Below are 24239 nucleotides of genomic sequence, written 5' to 3' on the forward strand. Positions count from 1 at the left end.
TTACCTGCAACTCCTGTGTCCAGCATTAATGTTTTTTATGGATTCACATGCAACTCCACCCCACCTCCTCTTCCCCCGGTTCATAATGCCACATTACGTGCACTTCCAAATCTGGCCAACCGAGGTAGAGCTAAGGAGGACTATTGGCTGGAGCAGTATACCCCAAAGTGACAGGCTATATACGTGAGGAGCAGTTTTAAGCTTTAACGCGAAACTGCTTTGTTAGAGGATTCCCAGCCTGACTGGGAATGTTCATGAGCATGTGAATTAATGAAAGATGGTGATGCTGGAGAACAGTGGTTACAGCTAAGTAACTTGTTCCTTCTTGATGAACGTCCGCCAAGAGACCTTACTGCCATTCAGTCCGGCAGTATTGGCCACGGTGCTAGATTTGTGCACAAAACCAGCTTTGGTCCCTACTAGACCGGGATGTGGCAAAGAAACGGTCTGGAATCCTCAAACCTGGCTTTTCTGTCCCAGCATGCCTCCCTCGAGAGCCTTCTTTCATGCTGCTTCAGTGAGCTTTAAGGCTTCCTCCTTCTGACGGGGAGAATAAGAGGTTAGCTGCTTTGGGAAGAAAGGTTTTTCACAATGGCATACTGGGTTTACGAGCCATAAATGCCCCCAGTGGCATATTTATATCGCGCCCGTACACAAATGTTTCAAGGCGCGACGAGGCAAGGGAGGAGTACAAGCGAGGACAAAAACAAATCTTACTAAGCCCAGTGACATTGAGAATGTGCAAGTGCAGGGGAGAGAGAAGGGCAAGGGAGGAGTGGAAAGTACTGAACACATGATCAAAACAGGTAGTGTGTAGCAGGTGGCAAGTGCAAGAATTATGTGCTGACAGTGGGTGTCTAACAAGTGCAGGTCAGGGGACTTGTAGGGTTGCTGATACAGACCCAAGTGCAGGGGTTGCCTGGAGGCAGTGCGAGTGTAGCTGGGTGGGCATGGATCTGGGCCCGAATTCAAAGGGTAGCCAGGAGCCCCGTGCAGAACCAGAGATCAGCAGGGGAGAGTAAGAGAGAAGGCAGAAGCAAAGAGGAAGGTCTTAAGGTGCTTAAGATCTACCGCCAACTCGTTGCTTGGAGAAGCGACTGACGCTTAGGGAGTTGGAGGTGGAGGAGCAAAGGGCTCGAGTAGGAAGGTATTTCCAAAGGGAGAGTTGAACGTATTGCGGACCCAGGCCCCAGAAGGCCTTGTGGACAATGCAGATGGTCTTAAACTTAATCATTGCAGCCACTGGGAGCCAATGAAGAGATTTCATGGCTGGAGAGATACGATCCCTGGGCTTGAGGCCAAGGGCAAGTCTTGCAGTCCTGTTCTGGATGAGTTGCGGAGAGTAGAAGCTGGCAGATTTAGGAGGCGGATGTTGCAGTAGTTCAGTCTAGATAGAACCAGAGCTCTAGAGTCGGTGAGTTTCTGGGGGAAGGAGAAGAAAGGGAGAATACTCAAACTACCAACTGCACCTGAGTAGGTGCAGTTGGTAGTTTGATTCCTTAGAGGCGTCAAAGGTGTGTGGAGAAAAGGATAGCATGGAGTCTAAGATGACCCTGAGGTTCTTGTCGTCACAGGTGGGAGAAGGAAGAGGGCCAAGGGAGGCAGGCCAGAGAGTGACGGGAAAGGAAGAAGCAAGAGTGCCGATGAGGAGCTCTGTCTTAACGGCATTTAGGCCGAGGTCGTTGGAGGCGCACACGCCTGGATTGCAGACAGTCGGAGATGAGGGAGGGAGAAGAGGTGGAAGAGGGGAGCCTGAAAACGAGCCGAGTCCTGAGCATAGCACTGAAAGTTACAGCAGAGAGCCACAATGCAGGTGCCAGGTACTGGTTGAAAAGCCAGGGAGAGAGGTTAGAAACCCCCCTCAAACCTCCTCCGCCCACCCCTGCAGAACACCACAAGTGTAGAGTGAGATGGAGGAAAGGAAGGACCCAAGTTGGACCTGGGAGGGTCGGTTAGAGAGGAAAGAGGTCGGCCAGGGCCTGATCAATGATACCCAGGTTATCACAGAGGCAATTGAGCAGGATGGTATGGTTGACCGTGTCAAAGGCAGACGAGAGATAGCGTAGGATGAGGACAGAAGGGAGATTAGAATCAAGGTTGGCGAGCAGGTCTTCACGGATGTTCAGGAGAGCAGTTTCTGTTCTTCTGCCTGCTCTGAAGCCAGACTGATGGTCATGGAGACAACCAACAGCATCAGTGTGCGGGTTGAGCTAGGAGATGAACAGCTTTTCCAAGAGTTTTCCCAGGAAAGGAGTGATGGAGATCGCCCGATAGCCAGGCCGGAGGGGTCGGCTGTGGGTTTCTTGAAGAGGGTGCACAGGAGAGTGCTTCAGAGGTGAGGGGATGGCTCCACTGGCCAAAGGAGTCGTTGCAGAAGTCGGCTAGGGCATGCGCAAGGGTGTCAATATGGTCCTTGATCGTTTTGGACAACGAGGGAAGAACTTGTTGTTTTGACAAGACTTTCATAGATCAAACTTGTCTAGAGATCTCGTCAGGGGAGAACAGAGGAAAGGAAGTGTAAGGGGGTGGGGGGGGTGTGGGGCGGCCACAGGGGACCGGAGGTAAAGGAGCGAGTAGACGGAGGAGAGTATGCAAGGGTGGACAGGATGTCCTGGGTTTTAGCGATGAAATGAGAAGCCTGGGCCATGCAGAGGGCCTGGGAGGGGACAGGAGAAGTAGAGACTGCAGCAGGATTGGCCAGCTCCTTGCAGACTATAACTTTGTACACAATGCCTTGTAATATTTGTAAATAACGGTATACCCTGCTTTGTAAGTAATGTATCACATCTTACGATTCTTTGTAACTAAGCTTTGCACTGTCTTGTAACTGCTGCGCCCTGATACCCTTGGGTCTGGCACGCATTATAAATAATAAACAAGAGTTTGGTTGAGTTGTTAGAAGCCGCAGAGACGCAGGCTTGGATGTGAGCTCTTAGTGCGGACAGAGCCGGTATTGCCTTTGGAGCAGGCGTCAGGCTATTTGACAGAGGATTCACAAGATGCCCGCCATTTCCTCTCAGCCACCCTACACTTGTGTTTAAGGGTAACTAGGTCAGAGTCGCACCAAGAGTTGCACTTGGTTTTGGGCTTCAAGCGGATCCTCATGACTGGTGCAAGAACATAGAGAGTATCGGAGATGGCACAGTGGAGTTTGGAAAGAGCAGTGTCAGGATGAGTCGGCCAGAGGTGAAGGAGGGGCGAGAGAAAGTGGCAGCGAAAGCCTCAACTGACACACGCTTCATGGACTGGATGACAAAGAAGGTAGGTGGCAGTGCTGGAGCTGGCTTGCGGGGTAGAGAGGGAGAGATGTGAGGAAAGGAGAAAGTGATCGCTCCAGGAGAGTGGAGTGGTGAGAGGGTTAGAGAGGGGGAGGTCGGAGATGAGAACATTCATAGTGTTCCCTGCAGAATGAGTTGGGCCAGAGGGAAGTATACAAAGAGAGCGAGTTGCAGAGGTCGCAAAAGAGTCCAAAGGAGGGACAGGAGACATCCTGGTGGATGCTGAGGTCTCCAAGGAGAAGGTGAGTGGTTTAGGCCAGGAAGGAGGGGGAGAGGTCATCCCACTCTGAGAGGAAAGAGGTAGTCTGACCAGGTGACCGATAGATACTAGCAATGGTGAGAGAGTGGCCAGGAGAGGGAGAGAGAGCCTGCAGACAAGGAATTCGGAGCAGGAGTAGGCCTGCAGAGGAATCACAGAGGCCGGAATCCACTGCGGGAAGATCAAGGCTACACACCCGACCTGGCTAAATTCTCGTTTGGACTCTAGCCTGCAGTCTCAGATGCTGTAGAGCAAGATGAGCAGGCTTTGAGGTGATGGTCAATGATGGCATGTAGGCATCTTGCCAGATTGAACAGTAAGGCCTTGACACAGCTGACTATGTACGAGCCATGATATGGCATTTATAACGTACCTATACACAAGTGTTTCAAGGCGCCACAACGCAAGGGAGGGAGGACAGACAACGAAACTGGGCAATAGGGGGGCACGGAGGGGGGGTGTTGAGGAGGTTCTCCTGGATGAGGACCTCTGGTTTTGCCCCAGATTTTCAGGTTAAACTGGCAACATATTTGGGCAAAGGCTGACGAGTGCCTCTGGATGTTCCAGTCCACTAGGGCTACTGACAAGTCTTTGCGTCTGGGAGTTCAGCAGCTGTCCGCCACAATTAGAGGTAGGGGATTTCGACTCTTCCTCCTCTATGCTCATATGGGCGGGGGACCAGTCCCATTGTGCCAACAACAAATGCAGCATCACCCAGCAAAAGGTGATTGCAGAGGGTCTCGGAAAAGGGGCTCGTCTGCCTCAGCCATGCCCCCAGTTGACCCAGGTGTGAAGCCCATGTAAAGAAATCCACCCTATGACACTTGTAGGGAGAAGAATGTCCTTGTTTGTCACGGAATGGTGTCTCGCCACGTCGGATATCTGGGCCTTCCTGTTTGTGCGCCAGAGGTTTTGTCTCTATTGCTCAACACCCTCCAGACCATCCTCCATCCAGCCACTGCTTGCCTCCGGACCCTTTTACTATTGGGTGTCCATCAGTTTCTGGCGAAAGGTGCTACAGAATTGGTACCCTAGTTGGAACGAGGCAAGGGCTGATACTAGGTCTATTTCCTGGTTCTGAAGAAAGATGGGACTTGTGTCCCATACTGAATCTGCAGCTCTTGAACCTCTGTGCCAGTTCAAGATGGCTACAGTACCCCAAATCCTTTGGGCCCTAGAACTGCAGGATGGGCTGGTATTGCTGGATCTCCAGGATGCCTACTTCATGTGCCAATCACCTAAAGCACAGAAGGTACCTGCAATTTGTAGTGCGACTGCCAGTTCAAAGTACTTCCATTTTTGTCTGTCTTTGGCACCCAGGTCTTTACCAAACTGCTGGTAGTCGATTCAGCTTGCTTTGAGAGAGCAGGCATTCAGGTCTTCCCCTTTACTTGGGTGCCTTCCAGACCACGTGCCTGCACACCTGTACCATACCTTCAGCTGTTGCACAGCTTGGACTTCTCACTGATCTTCACACAGTCTCGAACTGCAAGAAGAATTCTACCTTTCCTCTCCTTCGCGCACAAAACACTCACTATCGCCGCCCTAATCATGTCTAAAGTAGACTATGCAAACAGCCTCTACCTCGGAACACCTGAATACCTCTTGAAGAAACTGCAACGGATCCAAAATACTGCAGCAAGACTACTCCTCAAACTATCCAGAAGAGATTGCATCACTCCAGCCCTAAAAACCCTACACTGGCTCCCAGTGAAACATCGCATCACCTTCAAAACAATGTGCATAACGCACAGGGCAATCAGCAGACAAGGAGCAGAATTCCTACAAAAGAAAATAACAGTCTACAAACCAACAAGACCCCTCCGATCGAGCAACGAAATCCGCCTGGAACTCAAACCATACCTCAAGAAAAAACTTGGAGGCACCTCCTTCTACCACTTAGCCGCAAAAACCTGGAAAAATTTCCCAAAGGAAATAAGAAACACTGAAGACCACCTAAAATTCAGGAAATCACTAAAAACCTGGCTCTACAACACCACAGACTAAACCTGGAAAACGAAACTGGTAAAAAGGATAACTAAACTGGAAAGACACGGACATCCCTGACCGGGGAGAGTAAAGCCCACTGCAGCTGGACGGGCGACATCGGATAGACAGGAACACAGGCGGCACGCACGGAGACTGAGTCGACTAACCCCGACAATCCCACCAACATTTACGCCCACTCCTTAATTTAAATTACCGCCAGGTAACACATTGGTGTGGAATTATCGAGACACTGGCAACCTCCCCCACTACCCGAGAGGTTGTCATTGGCAGGCCCACTACAGTCTAATTGGAGGGTAAGGGGAGCTATCAGAGAGCATATTCGAGGCGGGGACAAGAGGAGTATGGAACCTGCATGCCAGTCAGACCCAGATCAGGACAGAGCCGCAACAGGGGAGACTACGCAAGCCGAGCGCTTCAATTGAGGATATAGACGCAAACTAACCAACCCTACTAACAATTTCCTTTTCTGCATACACCTCTCAAACTCCCAACCAAACACAACCAAACCTACAACACAACAAACCGCACGAACTTCACTACATGGCAACAACAAAACACACATAGCCTTGCACAAAAGTACACAACGACTACCGGCCGCAAACACCCCAGGCCCAGCTAACGGACCCACCGGGCTGAGGCCGCCAACAGCACATCACTGCTCTCTTGCACTTTTCCTGCTTCCTCCCACTAACTCATCCTCCCCTCCTCTTTCAGAGCGCCAAGGGACCACTACGGTGGTGATAGTGCACGGTACAAATGTCCTTTAACATTAACAGTCTCGGGTTTCACTGTCCCAGTCCCTCCAGTTTATTGGTGCAGACACTTGCCTGGGCAGGGCCTTTCTACTCTAGGACTAGGTGTTGAACCTCTTTAAGATGGTTCATGTCCTCCAATCACCATAGAGGTCTGCTCTCTGCCTTCCTGCGCTTGCCGGATCTTATTGTCTCCTACATTCTCATGGTGCTGGAAGCCCCAGCTGTGCCTGAGGTTGCTTCAGTGGCTTCTCAGTTGGTCGTAGGCTCGGTTTTGGGTGTACAATTCAGTCATTCTGCAAGGTTTGCAGAGTATGCCAGGAACAATCGTGTTCCCTATGAGAACATGTTTCAGGCGTGCTGCTTTGGCAACCCTGGTCACAACTGACCGTCTCAGAGGAGTCCCAGAAAGGCGGGAATGCTCACCTACTAGACCCTACTCTGAGTGACCGGTGATCCCCATCGTAGTCCAGAGACATCCGCTTTCTGGAATTGAGAGCGATCAGGCCTTAGTTGCTTTCCTCCCCTCACAATGCAGAGCAAGAATGTGCTGGTCCTGACAGACAACACAGTAGTCATGCACTCCTTCAGCAAGAAAGGTGGTTTCGGGGTCTCTTCCTCTTTGCAGATAAGCAATGAGACTGTGATTCTGGGCTCTAGAGAATGTGTCCCTGATGTCGGCTCATCCCTCTGGGATAGAGAACGTCATCGCAGATCGCTGGGGCAGACAAAATTCGACCTCCCATGAATGGGAGCTCTGCCGGGAAGTTCTGAATGGGATTGCTCATTTGGAGACCTTGATGCATTGCCGCTTATCCCAGTCATGCTGCGGTTTCTCAGGAGGATGCACCTGTACAGGTCCACATTGATTTTGATTGACCCGGAGAACGTGATTACCGGACATGATGGATGTGTCCTTCCCCCCTTCCCTGGCACCTTCTGCAGAGAGATCTGCTCGCCCAGAAGGAAGTGTGGATGCTTCATCCGAACAGCCCATGCCTTCAGGAGTGGCTGTTGTCGCATGACATCCTGGACGTGTTCCTCTCTTGTCAGAGGCCTGTCACCAAGTACATTTATGCCTGCAGGTGGCGTACATTTTAGACCTAGTGCCGGGAGGTGAATTTGGATTCTTGTACTTGTCCCACATAAGATTGTCTGCCTTATTTTGATTTACGTCCCTCTCCCGCCTTTGCCCAATAGTGCAGTGGTCAGCCTGCCCCTGGAAGATGGCCAGCCAGGCGCCTCCTGAGAGGAAGGAATGCCCAGCGAGGGTCCTTTGCATCATTTGCTGTCCATGCCAAACCTCAGTGGCACATTTCACCATTTGTCAACGGTGGGGTGTCTGGAGAGGGGGGGTGGGGAGCTTGCCTTGTTCAACCCAGAATGGTCAAAGACCACATCATACGCTTTGACCTTTTTTTTTATGTGGGTTCCCCCAAAACCCTGTTTTTTACTCCTAAAAACCCATTAGAATTAAAATCAAACCTTTACCTTTGAAAACATGCATTCAATGCTTTTTTTCCAATGCATTTTTTCCGATGCTTTGGCATTCAATGCTTTGTATTCGATGCAATGGCTGGATACCGGGCTTGTGCCCCATCTGGCTGCTGAACTTGAAGCCTTTGTGGGTCTCAAACCTCTAGACTACTCTGCAACAGTGCACTGCACTTGTACTGGCCTCTGGGATTCCTTTTATATTTCCCTGCTGCTACAGGGGGCTTTCTTTATCTGGGTGGTTCCCTCTTCGAATCCAACGCTTTGCCATTTTTCAGATCCGATGCGAACATTAGGATTGCAACAGTTGGTACTTTCCACAAATAACACGCTTTTCCACAAGCCTTTATCTGGCTTACTTCCATTAAGACTTTTAAGTCCTTTCCATCCGCTTCAGATTTTTCATGACTGCCAAGGACAAATGTTGCTGGTTTTACCCATTTAAGTTACAAAGCTTTTCTTAACTTGCAACTGTGATTTTATTTTTCTTATTTTGCCTTGATACCTAAACATTATATTCTTCCATGGATATATTATGTGACCAATCTTTCATTGGTTGGTTGTTGGTCCTTCGTGTACCTTTTCACCACCATGCTCAACTCCTGAGTGTTAAGCTTCAGCTGCTTTTCCACTAGGGGTGTCACAGTATTAGTTTTATGACGGTACGATAACCTTCTTGCCAAATGACGGTATATCATGGTTATCGCGGTATAGCAGGTGGAGTTAACTAATCTTAACAAATATTTTCTAAAAGGTCATAAATTGACAGATTTATCATCACAAACAAAACCAGGCACCCAGGGCCAGAATTGGGCTTTTCAACATACTTTCCACTGAAATGCCTTGCTTCCACCAAACATAAACACATGTGTGGAGAGGAGGGGGGGCTGCTGCAACTGGCAAAGCAAACTGAATAGCTTTTCTTAAGTGGTCATTTAGGCTTTATGCTCCCCCACTGGCTACTGGTGAAGATGAACATGTTGCCATCTTGATAACCTGCATGCCACCGATCAATGGAGGCTGATGGTAGTATACGCTTGTGCGCATATACACACACAGACACACACACAGACGCACTCTCTTTACGTTACAGCCTTTAGTTTACTTGCGGGCCAAAAGGTGTTCAGTACTCACGGACATGTTACCCTTTGGTATGGCATCAGGGAATACCCACAGAGATGAGTGAATTTCGCAGTGTGACTTATATGTAAATTCAATGATAGAACCAGGGAAATCCCCCCATTGCCATATGTTTAGAGAACATTATCCATTATAAATATATAAACCCCAAAGCCGCCAACCCAAAGTAAACCCTTTTCCTTCTTGGCACTGTATCTATTCTTCCTATTGCTAACATATTGATTTTGTGTCAGGCACGTGTGGTTTATGGAATGGCATTAAAAACTGCTCCAACTGAAACTACTTGGCAGACGGCACATCCAACAGTGCAAGACCAAGACTGCGCAGCACTTGCTTACTGCAGCCTTTCCAAATCAGATTGAAAAGCACACTTTACGGTATGAACGGTATAAACAATGTGACGGTTATTATTGTTCAATTAAGTGGTTCACGGTATCTTTAACGGTATACCGTTACATCCCTATTTTCCACCCTACCTTTTGGAGAGCTGGTGTACTCAAAATGAAACTGTTGATCCAAGTGAGGTGTTTGTGCCTAGACACTATCCCCAAGTAAAATTATCCTAACAGTATCTTTAAGTTGAGAGATTTGCAAGAGCCCACCCGCATCGATTTAGGAAAAAAGAGCAATGTACATTGTCGCTTATTTATTGGGCCTGGAGGGGGTAAGTATTGCCCCCATAAAACAAGAAAAATGACTTTGGTTTGTTCTGCATCCCAATGTGCCTGATCCAGTTAAAGATGCTAGCCTTCTGTAGCACATCTGACGATATCAAATTTGATACATAATGAAGGTGCAAGAGTGTGTATGCACTTCTAGACTCGCAACATAGAATGTGGCACATTTTCGGATACTGTGCATTAGGTGGTGCTAGTTGGGACACTTTTTCTAAAGTCCAACTAAGGGCCTGGTAAATTATAACACTTGTGTATAGGGGCGTTACAAATGCCATATCCTATCATAAGGCTGTGCCACCGGAGGATATAGTAGCGTAGACAGAGCAGCCAGGCTTATCTTAGGTGGGGATAGAGGGCTGTGGGAAAGTACATGGAACCTGTAGTATACCAATGATTCAATAGAAACTTATGACCAGAAGTATTGTAAAAAATAAAGGTTTATTATTATTGCAAGTAGGCCAACTTAAGTCTTGCGGGTAAGTACTGGTCATAGTCATAAACACATGTTTAAAAACACCCCACATTGCTTGAAGGTACACCGACCAGAGCATAAACCTTGTTCAGAATCCTAACAGTATTTTTAGGCAAGAGTAAAACCACAAGTTACTTTTAGATTACTTTACAGTAAGTCAAGTGTAGTAGACCCTGTCAGTTATACAGTGACATTCGGTTAAGAAATCAATTAGTAAACCAACCCTGTTATCAGGATACTTTTCTGAATAGTGGAACACAGATTCAAGGAACAGTATATACCTATTGACTAGATTCAAAATAAGTTATACCAGGCGAGTAAGACCGTTTGGTGTAATATTCAGTTACAGTTGCTTTTCAGATCAGTGGAACGCAGACTAAGGTAAGCAAGAACTATTTACACTAATTTAAGATTGCCCCAGGCAGACCAAGGTCAGCTACACCTACAGAACGCCTTTTAACAATGGTACACAGCTATTCTAGGCAGGTAAAACCTAATGTAATATACGATTACAGGTGCTTTTCAGGTCAGTGGGACACAGACTAAGGTAAGCAATAACTTTCTAACTTATTTTAGTATCGCCCAAGGCAAGTAAAACCCATATACCCTTTAAAGGAGCTATCCGCAACTTCAAGGTAGGTATAAACCTAAGACTGTTTTAGAATCTGTATAAAGCAGGCCAGGGAAAGCAAAACCTGGTGTTACACTAATGACTCAAGGTTTTTCTAGGTAGGTTAAACCTAAGGCAGCCTTATTCTAAATAGACTGTACAGCAAGTTGGGGGAAGCAAGACCCTGTTGGGGAACTTATACCCCTACTCCCTGAAAGAAATGGTTATTGAAGCCATTAGCATGACATTTGGGAAAGAGGCACAACCAATTCACAGGTGAGTAGATTAACCTTACATATACTTTTCAGAATGGCACAACACACATTCAAGGTAAGTAACTACTTTTGTAACTGTTCACTCTGTTAGTTACCAACTAACACTTTCACTAGTAAGTACTTTTAAACACTTGTTATACTTGTAAAGATAGCTCTAAAGTTAGAATCTTACCGAACAGTGCTATTTCCTATTCTTTGTCAATGAAGGAACATGTTGACTGTGCAGAAGGAACACCAGTTCAGTATTCCTGAGTGTGGTGTTTAGTGGAATGCTCTGGGACCGCACATTTGACTGTTCAGAAGGGTTGGTGCTTTGGGTAATTATTTTGTGTGAAGAGGTGAGCTTCAACTTTGCCATATTGGGCTATTTTTGATAATTGTTGCTAATCTTTTTATAACACTCTCCTTCCTTTGCAGCCTAGGCTTCCTCATTCTGTAACCTGTGCCCTCTGCGGAGAGGTGGATCAGAATGAAGATACAGAGAACTTCGAGAAGAAGCTGATGGAGTGCTCAATCTGTAATGAGATTGTTCATCCGAGCTGCCTGATGGTGAGTCGTAAGACAAAGTATCGTTTAAGCCACCTTGAGAGCTGGCTTTCTCTATCCGTCTTCTATTTACTAAATGCCAATCACAGATTCCACTGGCTGCGCCCTGCCAAAAACATGCTTAAAATCTTCCAAGTTGGAACACATTGTGTTTCAATTAAGCCATACACATGTTATTTTAGAAGGGTTTTATACTTTGCCAAATCTCGCACATTTCGAAGCGCGCGGCTGGAGGTTGATCTATTGTGGAATCAAGATGTCTTTTGCATTGAAAAAGGAGTAGCCAGAAGATAGAGAATGACAAAACTGGTGACATGCAGCAGATGTAAGGATGGATTGATGCAGGAGAAAAGTAATGTTTTGTGATTGCTTGGGTGCATGTATCAGTCTACATCTGTATTGTACCTACGGCCCAAGGGCATCTTTACTGCTGGTCGATCTGCATGACACACTGGGTATGTTGAGTAACTTCTTGAAATAAAGAGGGTTTAAGTTTACGCTTAAATGGCCCAAGTTCCTTAGTGTCCAGTAAATGAAATTACTCCACCCCAAATTCTTCCCATTTCTTGCAAGCGTTGTAGAGCCCTAGGATCCTCCACCTGCCTGGTAAGCCATTTGTCTCCAGGGGTGCTGTTTTTCAGCTCTAATCCATCTTCCACCAAGGACTTGGTGCCTTCCATGCTGCTTTTCAGCCACCCTCCTTTCCGATTCTTCCCCCTTCCCACACATGCCCACCCCTCCCCTGATTGGCTGAGCCACCAGGATGAGCTGGTATCTTACCATGCCACTTGTGAAACATTCTTCCCATTTCTTGCAAGGGTTGCAGCACCCTTGGTTCCTACAGCTGCCTGGTAAGCCATCTGACTCCAGGGAAGCCATTTTGCAGCATGGCATCCATCTTCCCCGAGGCCTCCGTGCCTTCCACGCTTCTTTTCGACCTCACTTCCCCTCACCAGATACGCCCACCTCTTACCCCGATTGGCTGAGCCACCAGGAATCGCTCTTAGCCCCAGGGGAGCCTTGCCCGGGCAGCTGGCTAAGAGCCAAAGGCAAAGGACCCCTCCTTTGGCACCTCCATCACCTGTTTGCCTTTTCACCCCTACATTTCCATAACCTAACTACTGTATGCTACTACTATAAGGTAAGGGACCACGAATTGTGTGTGCCGCCAGTAAGATATATTCTGAACCCTGCTACTGATCCAATTTATTTATTTTATTTGTATTTACTTTATTCTTTTATTTCTCTGTCGTCCTGGCTCTCCCTCCTTCCCGACTGGTTGGGGAACGCCTGCATCTGCAGGCAGGCCAGAAAAGCTGGCTGAAAAATAGCTGTCACTTTAAGAACTTCGGAAGGGCCTACGTCACGCTTGCGTCCCTCCGCACACCAGGCCCACACCTTACCCTTGCGTCACCAATGCTCCACACCCAGTTCCTGTATTTCCGGAGGGCGTTCATTTTGCTGTCCATCCCTTTTGCTATAACAATTGGTTCTTTTAGTTTTATTTTTTCAATTCGTGCTGCCTCCCTCTACAGATGCCACAGGTTTCAAACAGTGCATCCGTTGCCGGAAGAATTTCTCTGCGGCTGATCCCCAACATGCCTGCGTCCTCTGTCTGGGTATACATCACCTGGCGAGTACCTGCATCTTTTGCTGTAGAATTCACCTGAGGTCTCTGCAGACTCGTCTTATTTATTTTATTTATTTTTCTCCATGTTGAGCTGGGACGGGTACCGAAGACTACTGAAGACTTCGTTTGGAACAGGAGGAGGGCAACATCATTAAGAGGGGGACTGTACCTTCAGGTGAGGTTACTAATTTCGGCACCGGCCACCTGTACCCAATGGAAGACTGCATCCTCAGCTCCGGCGTCTTCACAGGACTGTTCAGGGGGAAACCCCCAGCCTATTCAATGGAAACTACCTCTGGGTGGGAAAGCACAAGAACCTCCATGTGGGAAAGTGTTTGTACCACCAAGTGGGAAAGGGTCTCGGAAGACCCATCCGGTCCTGGAAGAGGTATTTACTCCGGACAAAATAACAGTACTGGGAAAACCCTCTATTGCTTTGGTAAACCGAACAGGCAACGGTACATGCAAATAGGCCTGCCCTCTGGGGTTGATTCGGTCCACTTCGATTCCCCTGTACCGGACAAAGCCAAGTCAGCTTCTGCATGCAAAACATCTGGTACTTCGGTACCGAAAGAGAAATATTTGCCCTCTTCTACCACTGTTGTGCTCTCCAGCTCCTCGCTACCGAGGAAATCTCATAAGTCCTTGCATAAAAGGCACAAGCACACTCATTCGAGATCTAGTCCGGTACCAAATTCTCCAAAAAAGCACAAACAGAAGAAATCTCCCGTGGCTTCTCTCGGGCTCTGTACCGGAGAGTCAGAAGGATAATTCTACCATAATTTCTGACTCAGACTTTGATGCTTCTAAATCTTTTACGGTTCCACCCGAACAATTGTTCAGCACTCCTGTGAGTTCTAACGCCTCACATTTTGCCTCAATGTTCTCCTCAGTCTGAGGAAAATTTGGGTCAACCTATTCTAGTACCAAAACAACCTGGATCAGAGCTGGTTCTAACCAACATTCAGGTGCCTAGACCAGTGGTGTTAAACATCTACAATCCTAACCAACTGCCTAATAGGGCTGACTCTTCTCCTTTTATCAGACTAGAAGACCTTCTACCTAACCCTTCCCAAATGGCTAACGACCTCACTAACACTGTGCTGGAAACAATGCTTTCTGAGCCCTTCCTAGAAGTCCTGGCCCAACCCATCAGGGACAAAATGTTACCCATGTTACCTCAGGGATCGGTACCCATTGACCCTATTGCCGACCCTGTCACGGTACCAGTGGACAATGAGGACTATGCTCCTCCACCCCAAAAAAAAAAACATTTCAAAGGACTCCGACTCAGATTTCGGTCTTGTCCCCGGTTAGGCATAAGCAGTTTGCCACCATCCAAGTCTGGATGATGGCGTAAGCTGTGTTGAATGTTTTGGAGTTTTCTTCATTGGTACCTGTTAGGGGGATGAGGACTTGGGTGTCATCGGCGTAGTTGGTATAGGTTATACCGCTGGAGTCTAGGATATTAGAGTGGTCTGGTGAAGTTGTTGTATAAAGTGGGAAAGATGCAGGAGCCCTGTGGGTCTCGGCATAGAATGGGGGCAGGGGATCACTCACATTTTCTGCAAACTCTCATGATCCAGGTTGTTGCCTCGTGCGAGAAGTGGGCCGATGTGGTGGTGGAGTATATTCTGGCCCATTAGGTCTAAGGAGGCTGATTATTTGAGGAGGAGAGCAGGTCAGGTTTGCCATTGTCTGGAATTTAATCCATCTGATCTAGTAGCGCTGATTTGGTGCAATGGCCGGATCGGAAGCCTGATTGGCGTAGCCCTAGTATGTGGGTTTCTTCTAGGTAGTGTTCAATCTGAAGGTAGGCTGCTCTGTCAAGGATTTTTAGAAGACAAATGTCATGATGGGCCTGTAGTTGTTGGGGGCTGAGTGGTCTAGAGAGGGTTTTTTTTGGAGTGTAAGTGCCCAGGCTTCTTTGAGACATGGTGGGAGCAGTCCAGAGGAAAATGAGGCGTTAATGAAGGCCGCAAGGAAGGGAGCTAGGATGTCAGAAAATAACTTAATGATTGTGGCAGGGCATACATCGCCTTTGCATTTAGAGGGTTTGAGATTTTTTTAGAATGGAGTGCACTTCCAATTCTGAGATGTCCTTGAAGGAGAAAGAAGCGATGTTTGAGGAGGGTTTGTTGAAGACATAGGCTGCTGTTGTGAGGTGGGGTGAACCCAGTCTGTTTTGGTTGGTGCGTGTTTTTTTGCTCCACATTGCAGTTCGAATGTTGGGATACCATGTTTTGTCTTTGATTGAGGTGCGAGGACTGGGCTCTCAAGTTTCCTGAAGATGGAGAACATTTCCCAGACGTCTGATTTTGCATTTGTAATCCTAGTATTAGTGGATTTGGCCGACATGATTGCCTGTTTATAGACTCTGGGTACGTTGGCCGAAAATCCCCTTTAGGGGGACTGGTGTTTTTTTTTTTTTTTTTTTAATCCAAACGGACTGAGTGGTCTGATTTTTGTTTCGTAGTTAGAGTAACTCAGGGGTGTACCAAGAGTTGGCGTGCCTGATGGGTTTCGCTTTCCTTGCTATGAGTGGGGCAATGGTATCGACTGCATGCTTCAGCATGTTGTTGTTTAGGACCGCAAGTGTGTTAGAATCCTTGGAGAATGGCAGTTTGAACTCCGAAATGTCTAGGAGGCGGATGAGGATGTCTTTTGTCGGCTTTCTTGAGCTGCGTGTTGGTGAGGTGGTAGCGGGCTTGTGTTGGGGTGAGGGATGGAGAAGTGTATGGTATGGTGGACTGACTATGGGCTTGGGATGTGATGGATGACTGACAATTGAGGCCCGCTATCCAGTCCAGAGTGCAGCCTTTTTTTATGCGTGGGGCTGGTGATGCAATGTGTGAATCCTAGGGTGTCTAGAGCTTCAGCGAGGGTCTTGGCTAGCGAGTCTTCAAGGTCATTGAGGCCTAGGTTCAGGTCACCTAATAGGATGATTTTGCAGGAGTTTTTAAGCTTGACATTGAGGAGATTAAGCTTTTCCTGGAAGCTGGATAAGGGGACGGGGGAGGGGGTCGATGAGGTGGTGTGTGATGGTGTAGGTGGAAGATATGGCTGACTTGAGCGATAGAATGTCCTCATTACCTTCTAGGGAGGAGTTGATTTTTCGGAAAGATATGATATGGCATTTATAACGCGCCTATACACAAGTGTTTCAAGGATCTCCTTGCCTATGAGTGCTACCCCTCCACCTCTGGCGTTGGGGCGGTCCTGTCGATAGTGTAGCCATTGGGGAAGGATACTGATAGTGTTGGGCCAGGGGCCTCCTGGAGCCAGGTTTCAGAAATGGCTAGGGCATCCAGGTTGTGCAAGGTGAGCAGGTCAATGTCCAGGTCATGGGCTGGGAGAGAGCGGGAATTGATGAGGTCACAGTTTAGGGGCCGCTTGGCAGGACTCTGGTGCCTGTTTGGGCATTTGGCCTAGCACATTGGGCTGTAGGAATATCTGCATTTGGCATAGCACACTGGTCTATAGGAGTAGCAGCATTTGGCATAGCACACTGGTCTATAGGAGTAGCAGCATTTGGCATAGCACACTGGGTGGTAGGAATAACATTTTGCATTGCATACTGGGCGGTAGGAGTAACCTCATTTGGTAAATCACACTAGGCAGTAGGAATATGAACAAATTGCATAGCACATTGGGCGGTAGGAGTAACAGCATTTGGCGTAGCAGGAATATTAACATTTCTGATGTTTGTTAATCTGCTTAGAATCACATGCTGTGCATAGGTCGACATCCAGTGGTCACTGCGGAGTATTGCATCTTGTTTTTCGAAAGTTGAAAAGGGGACGTCGACATAGACGTGTCTGTAACACTATCCCTATAGTGACGTCTAGTGTACCCAAAATCCCTCACACGTCGAGGTCCCTCAGATTGTTTTTTTCTGCCCAGCCTTAAGCGGAGCTCGTAAAAGACATTGCCATTGACTCGACCCTTGGTCGATTTTGTTAATTATTAACTCGCATCACCTCCAGCCCTTCTTTCGACGGCCATTCCACATCCCTGCCAAGACCAGATCTTCGATGGACGGTGGTTTTCAACAGACGGTGATCCTATCGGCGTTGCCGACCACGTGGCCCAGCCTCGCCGGCCTACACAGTAGGGAGAGTGGGGTCGGGGTGGACATTTCTGTCTCCTACTAGAATGCCTTTCCCTTTCTCCCCCCTTTCCTTCCGGGTCGTTATCACTGGTTACGTCCTCAGCTATCGAGAGGAATCCTTTTAGATTTTGCCCAAATTGTAATGGCAAATTTCCGTGTAAGGACAAGCATAAGCAGTGTAACCGCAGCTTGCCCTTCGAGCACGACGAAGCTAGTTGCGCGACCTGCAAGCTTTTTTGCCTGAAAACTCTGAAGGCGCGCAGAGTTAAAAGGTGGGCAGCCTATGGGAAGTCGAAGGCTGATTCCTCGCCCGCTGCCACTGAGTGCGACGAGGAGGATAGTAATGAGACTACCTCCGTAACGGAGGTTGTTGACCCCCAAACGGAGTGCTCTTCCTCCGTGGCATCTGTCCCCGGCCCCGACGGGCACAGTTCTGTCCCTGCTTTGGGGGATGTACACCCTGGCGACGTTGACGGACAATTACACGTCACAAAACGCACAACCCCCGGCCATTCTTCGAGTAAATCGAAGAAGGCCTCTGCACCAACAGGGACGCCGACACAGCCGGCCATCCCCACCGACCGTAAGGGTTGGCAGCCCTCCCCGCAGCTGCATTCACGCCTTGCGACCGGGCCGTCGAATACAAAGGGCGCTACCCCTAAAATATCCGTCGGGACGCATCGCAAGAAAGCGTCTGTCGACGGTGAGGTTCCGGCTCTGCCAAAAACAACTCACGATCAGCTCCTGGATGGGAGGATGGTCGCTGAAAGCATTGCGAGGATCGTCTCCGAAGACTCCCAGAAACGGCAGGTAATGGATTCTCCGAAGCCTACTGAGAAGGTCATGGAGCCGCTGAGACCTAGCGAAGGTGCGACGGGAGCGCCGGAACCCTCCCCTAGGTCGAAGTAGAGACCCAAAGGCACTACTCCACCGTCTGGCCCACGGGACAGCTGCTCGGAGGGCGACGGGGGGATTTCCTCCACTTTGTGGGAGAGATCTCGACACCTGGAGGCAGAGGAGAAAGCCTTTCTGCCACTAGACCATTCTGGGTCCTCCCACTGGACCAGGGAGAGATTTGAGACCTGTATGAACAGGTTGGATAGGTTTGTGTCCATTTCTGAGCACATCCCACCTAAAAGACCAAGGGAAGTAATCCCTCAAGACCCCCTAGCCAAGGTTCCTAGACTTTTTGACCCCCAGGAAGAGGAACTGTATACATATGACCTCACTGAGGAGGACCCTCATGTTGACACTCAGGACGATTATGAATTCATGGATACTGAGGACCTACAAGATCCTGTAGGGGGCTTTGAGGAAGACCCTGACATGTGACCCACAGCCATGGCAGTCCCCTGCGGCGTCAACTGACCCTGATGCATTAGATTTGGCCTGTCCACAACTACTCCTGTCAAAGAGCCTTCACCTGTGGACGATCAGACGATCAGCCCACGTTTAATGCCATGCTACGCAAGGCGGCTGCACATTTTGAAATCGATAAGGGGGAGACTACCCCAGAGGTTGATTTTGTTGAAAAGATCATCAAAGAAAAGCCACCTGCTAGCCAGGCCATTCCTCTCCTCGACTCCATCAAGAGGTGCCTTGTTCCCTCTTTGTCTACACCAGCTTTAGTCAGGGGTGTTAATCCACGGATTGAGAAGCTCTTTAGCCCCTCACCCGCAGATCCTTTATACATTAGGGGTCATTCCATCCCAGATTTATGACTCGGAGCTCAGTGATTGCTTGTTAGGAGAAAGACTGTTCCGGAATGAAACTGATTTTTTCTTTACGGAGGATTCCCAGCCTGACCACAGTGAATATTCATGATCATGTGAATCCATGCCAGACTCATGCTGGAGAACAACAGTTACAGGTAAATAACTTGTTTGTTATGATCATTACAAAAAAATGATTATCCGCATGCTAATTTTTTTATCCAGGTCCATAAAATAGGCCCCTTATGTTTGTAAGGTTGCAACCCAGACATGCTAGCCGGTCCTCTGTTTACTTTAGACTGAACCTATTCCCTTACCCAAGACGTTCTGGCTGTGAGAAACTGTTCGGCAAGTGGCCTGCAGATGCCTTTTCTGCATTAGAAATAGTGTTATAGAAACTGTATCTATGTATAGGTTGTCCGAAATTGGAGCAACTTGTGATCTATTTTAGACGATTCATGCATAAGGTGAAATTTCTGCAAACCGTATTTTTGGGCTTGTTTGATAGCAGGTAAATCAGTTTCCCTAACATTAACTTTCTTTTGCTTTGTCGAGGACATTGTCGAAATCTAGAACTTGTAATTTTGAATTACATTGTTTTACTAGTTTATATCGAATGTACAAATGAAATAAGCAGTCATTACTGAATGTATTAGTTAAATATGTAAGGTTTTGTTACATGTACGTCATATTGTTGAATGCATGTGCAAGGTGTGATATATGTGCAAGGGTTGATCAAAACGCAATCATGTGATAAAAAATAACCATTAAAATGGATATTATGAGCTGCTCTGTGCTAGAAGAAATGTGCACTCAGCAGCTCGATCTGCATTTGTTATAAAAACAATGTTCATGGAATCCAAACAAACTGTGTCCTGGCTTTCACATGACGCACAATAATTGTGACATTTTGCTTGAATGCGTATTCATTTGTAAATGTATTCATTGTAACTGGTAAGTTTACAAATGCATTTACCATACAGACTGCCACTTTCACAAATCAAATCTGTGTATACATGTGTTTGTAAATGGAAAATAGTTAAACTACAATTGTTTTGGAGTACCTGCTCTTAAACCAATAAGATACATTCTAAAACTCAGTTGCAACTCTCCATTAAATAGTATGCATCTATAACTTGCAATTGATTTTCTGCCATTTTGGAAATATAACTGTATCGAAGAAAAAATAAACGGATTCACTAATATTAAAAGAATGGTCAACTCGCACACATAGCCCCCCCCCCTTCATCGCACATTATCTTGATGCATCCTCAGTATACCCGCTCTGCACTTCATTGTGTGATGTATTACAATTGTTTTCTATGGAGAATCACTTCATTTCTATGCACTTATCACTGACTCGCTCTTTTTCACTACAACCATCTTGTAGCATAGTCACTCACAGGTGAGTTCATTTATTTGATGGTTATTTTATGGTTATTTGTAATGCACACTATACAGGGGAAGGGGAAAAAAAGGTCCTACTATGTCCCAAAACAAGAACGACGAGCAGGGGGGTGGGAGGGAGATTGTAAGGATGAACAGGGGTGACGAAGGAAACCAAACAAGACAAAAACGATTATACTAGGCCGCAGACAATTTGGGTCATGCAAGTGCTGTAGCAGGAATGCAGGGGTTGGGGGGCGGGGGGCAATGCTACGAGGTAGGGAGGGAGCGAGGGAGGAAAAGGGACAATAGATGCAAGTGAAAAAGTAAACCAAATGAGGAGACAGTGTGGTGGGCTAGAAATGGGGAAGCCACAACACAGGTGAAAGGGGGCAACAAAAGGTATGCATTAGCAGGTAGACGATGGCGACAGCAAAATGGGAATACAACTTTTGAAGCCCACCTCATGGTGCGGGGCAACAACAATCAGCAGCAGGTATGCAACAGAGAAATGACTAGTAGTCATACCTCATATTGCACAGATATTACAACAATACTCGCAACAATGGCAAATACAGCGAGGTCTAGCAGAATCACAGGGATCAGGTGGGTAGGAGTACAAGTGGCGAGCAACAGCAGCGTTAGTCGAGACAAGTGGCAAGCCAATGCGGCAAAGGTAAGAGAGATTGAGGAAAATAGGTAAATGCAGCATTGGGTGAGGGGGCTACAACACGTCTATGGGTACAGGTAAATAGTACAGCTCAGTGCTGAGTGTCAACAGGAAGGTTAGATAAAGAACAGCACAGGGCTACAAGTGTCCGGCGGGAGAAGGTAGGTAAGGTTCGAAACGCATAGGGTGCAGCAAGGTGTGCTGAAATGTCATTGTGGGTGCGAAAATGGAAAGCATCCCTTCGAGGGTCGAAGGGCTACACCGTGAAAGCAGATACTGGTTGGTAAAAACAGGGATGATGGGTGTATAGGATTAGTCAGCCAGATAGTGGAACATAGGTAACCAATTGCACACATGCAGAGTATTGATGTGACCTGCCAGTTGTATGGGCAAGTAGGGAGGAGGGAGCAGGTGGTTGGCAAGGTTTGCACAAAGCTTCAGATGTGTAACAAAGAGTTAACCTAAGGGGGCTTCATGTGAGACCAGAGCTCTTGCTGCCACACGGACTGGAGAATTCACACAAGGGTAAAGGAGAGCGCAGAGTGGAGAGGCAAGAACAAGCAAGGCAAGATAGACCCAGCACTCTTACCTGCACTGAAGAATCGGGTCCCAGTGCCACGTTTTTCATTGGGAGGCAAAATGATTGCCCAGTGCTCAACAGGAGGATGTAAGACCAATAGCCGTGCGTGAGTGAGGAAATGAACCGGCCCGGCAGCAATCTGGCCATGGCCGGACACGCAGGACAGTAGCGCACAAGGACCTAAGCTGCCTGCTCTGGTTACAGAGAGTGCAGCAAACACGCCTGCCGGTCACGCCGGCGGTCGCCAGTGGAAAAAAGTACTCTAAACGTATTAGCACAATCACGTGTCTCCATGGAAAGGCGGAAGATGTCATATCAACATTGCCTTTCTCAATTCACTGTAGATTCTTTTTCACTATTTCTCAAAGAAAGCCGTCAGTACAGTAATTTAACTATTTGTATGAACATGTAATTCTGGAAATACCCCTCTATTATGAAAAAAGCCGTTATGTACGAGTAGGTGGGCATCACGATCCTACTAACTTGCAAACAGACTCCCTTTTTGGGGCGTTCCTTTTTGCTGTCCATCCCTTTTTGCTTAGTGATTGTTTCTTTATTTTTTCAATTCGTGGTCCCTCCCTTTATACATGCCATATGCGACAGGTTTCAAGCAGTGCATCAGTTGGCGGAAGCATTTTTCTGCGGCCGTTCCCCATCATACCTGTGTCTTCTGTTTGGGTATATATCACCCGGTGAGTATGTGAGTCTTTTGTTGTGGAATTCACACCTGGTCTCTGCAGACTCGTCTTCTCTCCATGTCACAGATGGGACCAGTACCGAAGACTTCGTTCGGCACAGGAGGGAGGCCGACATCGGTAAGAGGGGGACCTGTACCTTCAGGTGAGGTACTAGCTTCAGCACAGACAGTCGGTACCCAGGGGAAGACTGCCTCCTCAGTTCCACAGTATTCACTGGACCGTTCAGGGGGAAACCCCCAGCCTATTTACCTGAAAGTACCTCTGGGTGGGAAAGTACTAGTACCTCCTGGTGGGAAAGGGTCTCGGAAGACCCACCCGGTACCGGAAGAGTTATTTACTCAGATAAAATAACAGTATTGGGAAAACCCTTGATTGCCTCTGCAAACTGAACAGGTCAGCGTACATGCAAAGAAGCCTGTGCCTCCGGTGTTGACTCGGTCCTCTCCGATTCTCCTGTAATGGACGAAGCCATGTCGGCAACTGCATTTAAAACTTCTGGTACTTTAATACCGAAAGAAAGGGATTTACCCTCTACTACCGCAGTTGCGCCATCCAGCTCCACGGTACCGAGGAAATCACATAAGTACTCTCACAAGAGGCATAAGCACTCTAATTCGAGATCTAGTCCAGTCCCACATTCTCTAAAAAAGCACATACTGAAGAAATCTCCCATGGCTTCCTTCTCAGTTTCGGTACCGGAGAGTCAGAAGGATAATTCTACTCTTAATTTCTGATTCTGAAGACTTGTGAATTGTTCAGCACTCCTGTGAGAGCTCGCTCTCCTCACATTTTGCCTCAATTCTCTTCTCAGTGTGAGGGACAGTTTTGGTCAACCTACTCTGGTACTAACACAACCTGGACCCCAGCTGGTTCTAACTAACATCCAGGTGACTGGATGCGTGGTTTTGAAGATCTATAATCCTGGCCAACCGCCTAATAGGGCTGACTCTTCAACTTCTATCAGACTAGAAGACCCTCAACCTAGCCCTTCCCAAATGGCAAACGACATAGCCAATACTGTGCTGGAAACAATGCTTTAGAAGTTCAGGCTTAACGCATCAAGGACAAAATGTCACCTCAGGGTTCGGTACCCATCGATCCTATTCCCCAGCCTGTCACAGTGCCAGTGGATGAGAATGCTGCTTCTCGTCCCAAAAAACAAAAACTGTCAAAGGACTCTGACTCAGATTCAGAGGATACCACTGAGTCGCCATCTAAGGTGTTCCATGACATCGTCACTAAAGTCATGCAGGCACTAGAAATCCTCCCAAAGGATAAGCTTGAAACGGCTGGTGTTCTTGTGAAACTGCCTTCTCACCAGTCAGAATTTCCACTTCCCATGGAATTGTTCGTTCTAGAACACGCTTTAGCTCATTGGGGAAAGCCTCACTCCGATCCACACATCTCCAAGGCCCTAGACAACAAATACAAGGTGCCCAAGGAGGAACCTTTCATACTCATGGGCTATCTTCCAGCTCAATCAGCAATAGTCTCCGCTGCCCTTGGCACAAAGGGTAAAGGCCCATCTCCAGCTTCAGTGATAGACAAAAACTTAAAAGCATGGGAGGACCAAGGTAAAATGTCTTACACCAACTCTACCTTACAACTTAAGCAGGTTAACAATGCTACAGTTTTGGCGAGATTTAATATGCTTCACTGGGAGAATATTTGCCTGCCTCTTCACTTCACCAAGATATCCAGGAGAAAGTGCAAAACACTGTTTATCCATCCACAGATTTGGCCCTACAGAAATGGTATGGGAATGTTTATTTGTAAAGCTCATTTACACGGGCAAGTGTTTCAAAGCTTTTAAGGACGGAGGGAACAATGGGGAAAAAGTCATTCAGAGCCCTTACATTTCTGAACGATACAAGTCTGCACAGGCAGAGTAAGTGCATACAATACAATTAACAGTGTAGATAACAGCAAATGAGTCTGA

The 24239-nt window shown here is 47.5% G+C and overlaps 1 protein-coding gene across 6 annotated transcripts in view; it reads left to right on the forward strand.

Annotated features, from left to right (window-relative positions):
• Nucleotides 1–24239, forward strand: part of KDM2A (lysine demethylase 2A) — a 1348567-nt gene that overhangs the window by 1132371 nt on the left and 191957 nt on the right. For all 6 annotated transcript variants that reach the window (XM_069628943.1, XM_069628942.1, XM_069628941.1 and 3 more), the window contains one exon: nucleotides 11385–11516. In XM_069628943.1, the coding sequence (XP_069485044.1) occupies nucleotides 11385–11516 (132 nt within the window). The remainder of the gene's footprint in view (nucleotides 1–11384; nucleotides 11517–24239) is intronic.

Source organism: Ambystoma mexicanum, chromosome 12 (genome assembly GCF_040938575.1).
Source record: "Ambystoma mexicanum isolate Mex_15411 chromosome 12, UKY_AmexF1_1, whole genome shotgun sequence".
NCBI lineage: Eukaryota > Metazoa > Chordata > Amphibia > Caudata > Ambystomatidae > Ambystoma > Ambystoma mexicanum.